We start from the raw sequence: 6,539 nt of genomic DNA, 5'->3' as shown, positions 1-6,539 counted from the left end.
TCACATTGATCTGACGGAGACGAGGAAAACATGAAACTTTATTCAAAAGCTGAAAAGACAAAATGAGAAAAAGAAGTTTAACATGTGTCTCTGTTGCTTAGCAACGCATTAGATTAGCAGAGGGTCTGAATTGAGCTTTTAGATTAAATCTTACATTTTAATCAAAGAAAGAACTGAAGGCTTTTCTTTGAACAGTGTTGAGCTGCTGAATAACACAAGTTATTAATGGCTCATTTAAACTTACAATGGGCAGCATCACTCCATGCGTGTTCAGCTTCGGCTCTTCTGCTCGGCTCCTGGTCGTCACTTCACTTGCAGCTTCTTTGGAGGCTTCAGCCTGTCTGGGTTCTGCTTCAGTTGTGCTTTTAGCCTTTTCTTTACTCGCTGTGGTTTCACCCACTGAAGCTTTGACCGCTCCTGTCTGAGAAAAAGAAGAAAAAGAAGAAACAAAAGTTTATTTGTAAGCATTTAATGTCAACAGTTCACCATGCTCTTCCCCACTGAGCTCTAATAAAAGAAGAAGCTCCAGTTTCTTCCATAAACTAGAGGATGAGGCGAGCCATGGATTGCTGGTGTTCTCATGAAGGTGTGTTAGAGCAGAATGAACCAGACACTTTTTTCCTGTTGCAGGAAAAACTGGAAAAAGCCTTCAAAGGCGGTGACGTGAGCCCGAGACCGTCGTCCACACAGATTTGTTGGTGCTTTGGAAGCTTCTGCATGGGAGCTTCAAGCTTCAATTCAATCCTCCAATTTCGAGCACACAGAGACGGATCTCCGTCGCCCTGCTTTACTAATCTATATATCCAGAAAACAGGAAAATATCCACAGAAATATCCGCAGGTGCAAAGCCAAAAAAACAATATCAAGCAAAACCTTTATTCTCTCTCCACTGTAGGTCCACGTCATTATCTGTGATCTACAGATGCAGAAATGTGCTCAAATCTCCATGAAAATGTTTAATCTGTGACATCCAACTACTCCACAGCATCACCCGTTGAGACAGACACTGATGGACACATGGATGGGATAAACATTAAGAAGATGAAACTATTCTACTTGTGTTTATGTCTCGAGTTTCCCACATCCCCCTCCTCTGCAGACAACTCCTCCGTGCTTCTGAATCCCCCCCCCCAAAAAAAGAAAGAAAAAAAATATATATATATTTTTTAAATATATATAAAATATATATAAAAAAAATTATATATATATATATATATTTTTTTTTTTTCCCCTCACTTTGCAGCTTTCAAGTTCAATCTCACAACAGACAGTGAAACACCAGCACCCAACAAGGAGCTTAATCCTTCTAAATCCCTCCCTGCAGCACACTCTGAGGATGTGATTTTTCCAAGTTCACAGAGCACATACAGAGTGGGTCCAGTGCTCCACAACCAGGATGGTAACCCTCACTGTCCGACTGACAGGCACCATCTCCAGCCCCCTGGTATAGTTGTTGCAGGGAGGCTGAGAGACCCCAGAACCACTGCTGAACCACTGCCAGTCCAGAGGCCCTGTCTCCAAATGGAACAGCCCCACAGCTTTAAAACATTTAACCTCTCACCTCTTTGTCTGTCTTGGCCAAGGCGGTGCGTTCACCTGCACTCCCTCCTGCAGACGGACCGCCGCTTGCCGACCTTCTGGTTCGAGCAGTCGCAACGGTCTCTGCAGTGTCTGCAGCAGGGGTGGAAGCCTGCTTGGACTCCTCACTTTGCTCTGCAGCCAATCTTGATGAAACTCGTGTGGGAGTTTTAACAGCAGCTTCCTTTTCGCCTCCTGTGCGCCGCCTGTCGGCGGCAGCTTTACTGGCCGACTCGGATCTGCTGGGGGAAGATTTAGTGACAGCGCTTGGAGTTGGACTTTTAGCAGCAGACGTCGGTTTAGAGGGTGTAGATTTGGTCGCTGGTGCGGACTTGGCAGGTGTAGCCTTGGGTGATTTGGCAGGTGTAGTTTTAGGTGCTGGGGTTGGTTTAGCTGGAGTAGCTTTGGTTGCAGAAGCCGGTTTTGCTGGTGTACTTTCTGTGTTTGTCTTCCCCGGTACCTGAACAGAAGATAGAACGAAGAACCTTTATTAGAACCGAAACATGCCTCACTCATGGGCTATAAACATTTATGAAGCAGAGGTGCCAGCAGTGTGAGAAATATGTTGGAAATAGCCTTTAAAGCCCCCTATCCATGCCTTTGACCCTAGTCTGTTCTGATTGGTCAGCTTCCAAAACAAATGTAACTAGTTGAGATGATGCTGCACGTGAAACATTTACTCTTTCATGTCTGTCACATGAGGTCATCCTGAACCTGCTCACATCTGTGAAGAGAACCAGCCCACCTCTGTGAAGAGAACCAGCCCTCACTGTTGGACCTGTCACTTCAGGTGATGATCTGACCCAACTGGACAGACTGATACTACTGAAGTAAAGCTGTGCCACATCAAATCACCCAATATAATTGTTTAGGTGATGTAAGAGTGTCTGATCAATCACAGCAGCTAACTGGAGAAGGTGGAAAATGCCCTGAATTCACTGACATTAATAAAAGCGGCAGCATCAATGAAAGCATCAATAAAACACTGTTCAGTATTTTTATATACCAGATACATCATCACAAATATAATTTTAAAGCTATATAAGCTTTTTTTAAGCAGTGCGTCAGAAATATTACAAACACATCATTAGAAAATGCTTTTAGCAGTTCATTCATAACCATTCAATTACATAAAAATGAACTGAAGCGATTACGTAGCATTTTCATTGCAACTGATGAGTGATCTTTAAAGAGAGACTGACTTTGAGTTTACTCCCGACTCCAGGCGTGTTCTGGATCTCCCACATGCCCTCGGTGAAGCCTTTGATGCGAACGCCGCTGCCATACTTCATCTTGTTTCCCACATAAGGGACGATGTTCTCCGGCGGCAGGAAGCCTCTGGGGAGGGGAGATTAATCACAGTTCGATCAATGCTGCTCAGAAAATGATACGATCGATCTGCAGCTGCACGTACGTACATCTGATGGGTGCCGAAAAAGAAGACGGGGACTCGCTTCTTGTACCCCTCGTCCGACTTACAGATCTGTAAAACACAGAAGAAGAGTTAAAGCGCGTACACACAAACAGCTGCATGCAGGTATTTACAGCTGAGGTGTGAGCGCACCCTCGCCGGCCAGTGAGGGAAGCCCTTCATCTTGGCGAACACCAGGTCTCCGGGTTTGAACTGGTCGCCGTTTTTTCCCGGCATCCTGTTGCTTCAGAGCTCGGTCGCACAGCAGGAATCAAACACTGAAAGACAAGCAGACCATTTAGACCACAGCAGCTGCTTCACACACTTTACCGTGTTTCATTTAAGGAGGTAAATGTGGGTAAGAGTGAGAGTAAATGAACAGATGTTGATTCGAGCTGTTCTTCAGCCTGTAGTAACCCCACACAGCTGTGACATACGTTGTAGTCAGAGGATTACAAACACTCATTAGCATGAATGTGATGGTCGTTTGGGGGTTTTTAATGACTTATTGAATCCACTCTTTCTCCAGGGTGAAATGACCGTACATCCATCTTTAATAACTTAAATAAAACAAGAAATGGATGCACAAGTTTGAATTCATTTTGGACTCTCTCCAAACAGGGTCAAACATACACACAATCACTTAATCTTTTATTGATTCATTGATTGATTGATAATACTTTATTCATCCTGAGGGAAAGGGTGGAAAGATCTCATTTCTAAACAAATGCAGATTCAAAGATCATCAGTTCAAACAACTGTATTCAAGTACAAGTTATTCAGATCTGTCACCACTTTTGGTCTAGAAGCCCCATGATGTGACCCTCAGATGATGTTCTCAGTTAGGATGTTTGGGAACCACCAAGAGCTGGAAACAGAACACCAGTGAAACCAGTTTTATATCACCATGGACTGAGAGGGTGAGAAAGAAGAAATAAGCCTCCAAATAAGCCTCCAAATCAAACTCCTTCAAGCCAAGCAGCCGTCTCGTCTGAAACTGTGCTCTGTAGCAGAACACAGTTTCAGACGAGACGGCTGCTTGGCCTTGTGTGTCAAACAGAAATAAAGACTTCATTGTGTCAGCTGACGTCAGCATGAAGATAAAATATCTCTGGTAACATTTATAAGGTGGGGATGGGTTTTCTTATACAGGACAAGATCCCTGACTTGAGGTTAATTCCGCTGTGGCCAAGTGGAAGGACGACGAGGAGAACAAATCAGCAAGCACTAAGTCTAAACCACAGCATCTCCCCATCAATAACCAACCACAAATATGTTTGTTTGCATGTGTCTAATAAATTCTTCTCTGTAAGCAGACTGAGAGTCCACAGCTGTGCAACCCAAACCTTTAACTGCCTGATAATAAAATAGTGTGAACTCCTGAACTTCTCTCAGCAAAAAAGAAAACCACTCAAACCTAAGAACACAGAGCAACTGTACAGCACGGTGGTAGCATCACACCCTGGGGCTGTTTAGCTGTGAGTGGTACTAGTAACATTACACATTAAGGAATAAAGAAGAAGAGAACTACCTCAAAAATCTTCACCTTAAATAAACATCTAGGTGGTTGAAACATAGACAGTCAGGTGTTCCAACAGGACAAGAGCTGCTTTTTATGAGATAAAGCAGGTGAACACTGAGCTTCTGGTCTTCTTAAAGCCTTTCTCGAGTTTAAAGAAACGACCAATTCTGCCAAGAAGATATCCATCCTGAATTATGAGGAAGCTTGTTAATCCAAATTGTGCACCCAATTCTCGTTTTTTAGCTGTGCAAAGATTCCACAGTTCAAAGAAATCATCAAACGCCTAAAATTATCATGACATTCATGGGTGGGTGTGAACTTCTGACCACAGAATACATGGACTGTGACATTTTTTTTAAGTATTACTTTGCTCCGTGTTTTGTTCACTGTGCGTGTCCAGCCCTGATCTTACCAAGTGCATAAAATCGTCTGTAGGAAACAATTAAAGCGGAAACCCCAACTGTTTCCTTTCTCTTCTTTTTAAATATGAATGTCAGGCCTGAGTTAGAGGGCTTTTCCACTAGTTGGGGATTTGAATATTTCCTCAACTCAATTTCAAACTCAAACACACCACCACACAAAGAATTAATACATTTAACGTAAACTTGGAGATTAACGATAACGTGGCAGCAATACTTCAATCAATACACCCAACATGTGCTAAACCTGAGAGGATGCATAAGCAGGGCCAGACTTGAAGTCTGTAAGTAAAACATTTCACTTCCTGGACCTGAATCGTCCCACCAGCTGACCTTTGCGTGTGCAAAGTATAATCTTTCACACTAGCTCATCAGTTTCGCTCTCGTCTGCGTGTTTACGCTTTGTTTACAAATACAGGCTAACCACTGAAAGCTCGCGCTAACATGCCGACTCGCGCACCCTTACTCCGTGTTCGTGGCATGCACCGTGGATGTGACGTGGACTCACCTGCACACGGAACGACTGCCGCCTGGCACCGCGGACAAAAAACACGAAACAACAAGGCTTCTTGTTACTAAGCTATCCTCTAATGCACGTCGCCATATTGACCTCTGTGTTCGTGTCACGTGATCCACAATGGTTTTTCCCGCCGCTAGAGGACCGTTCCAACCACACGGGAGCTTTTGGACCGTACCACCTTAGGGTACAAAGGTTTTGTTTGTTTGTTTGTTTTTTTAAATCTGAATTTAGATTCCTTTCTTTATAATCACCATAATGATGTCATCAATGCACACCTTAAGAAATAAAGCACTACTTTGAACTAATAATTCTGTCGTCATTTCCGACTTTCGGCATTGAGCGTCTGCCCGTTGCTACGATACCTCAGCGCGTGGATTGGTCTGCCCTCAATATAAAGTACTGAACTTCGTAATAAGTTCATAACTTCATTCACATATTCACGCGTGCACTAATGTGTTTTTGGGGAAAAATAAATGTAACGAACGTAAAGTTCACTGATAATTATAAATGAGAACTACTCGGTGTATGTTTAGAGTGCAGACAGGTACCACACCAAGGTGAATTTTTCTAATGATTTTTTTATATGGTTACGTCTTGCATTGTTAGTAACATAGTAAATAGTTAGTATCTTTGTTGGGGTCACTGTTAGTAACAGTAACTCCAACAACTTTTAAAAGTCAAAATAAGACACTGTAATTGGCAGTGATCTACTCCATCTTCTCATAGCAGTGACACTATATGAAAAAAAATGTAGATCCTCGTTTTTTTGTATAAATTAAAATTTCATGGTTAAAGTAATAATAAAAAAAGAGAGCTAGTTTCAACAGTTGCTTTGCAAATGCAAAGTGTGCCAGAAATTAAATGCACTACTATATCGTTCTAAACCTTGTGGAAGGCTTTCCACAAGGTTTAGAACTAATAAATCAATCAAGCTTTATTAACAGACTTAATTCGATGCTTACACAGATTAAAAATGAACACAAAATCTAAAAATAATTAGAGCAGTCTCTGCTCTAATTCATCCTGAAGGTGTTTTGTCAGGTTTCGATCAGGACTCTGTGCAGGCCTTTATGGACCTGTCAGTCATGT

At 42.5% G+C, this 6,539-nt stretch overlaps 1 protein-coding gene across 1 annotated transcript in view; it reads right to left on the bottom strand.

Moving 5' to 3' along the window:
* Positions 1-5,597, bottom strand: part of psip1b (PC4 and SFRS1 interacting protein 1b) — a 9,887-nt gene extending 4,290 nt beyond the window's left edge. Inside the window, exons 1-7 of the mRNA XM_080901417.1 lie at positions 5,439-5,597; positions 3,143-3,267; positions 2,997-3,061; positions 2,781-2,916; positions 1,562-2,038; positions 245-421; positions 5-49 (exon numbers count right to left, since the gene is read on the bottom strand). Coding sequence (XP_080757543.1) covers positions 5-49; positions 245-421; positions 1,562-2,038; positions 2,781-2,916; positions 2,997-3,061; positions 3,143-3,226 — 984 coding nt within the window. The 5' untranslated portion in view covers positions 3,227-3,267; positions 5,439-5,597. The remainder of the gene's footprint in view (positions 1-4; positions 50-244; positions 422-1,561; positions 2,039-2,780; positions 2,917-2,996; positions 3,062-3,142; positions 3,268-5,438) is intronic.
* Positions 5,598-6,539: the final 942 nt, after the last annotated feature.

Source organism: Rhamphochromis sp. 'chilingali', assembly GCF_963969265.1.
Source record: "Rhamphochromis sp. 'chilingali' genome assembly, chromosome: 1".
In the NCBI taxonomy this organism is placed as follows: domain Eukaryota; kingdom Metazoa; phylum Chordata; class Actinopteri; order Cichliformes; family Cichlidae; genus Rhamphochromis; species Rhamphochromis sp. 'chilingali'.
The sequence above is the reverse complement of the archived record's forward strand: the minus strand, read 5'-3'. Positions and strand labels throughout refer to the sequence as shown.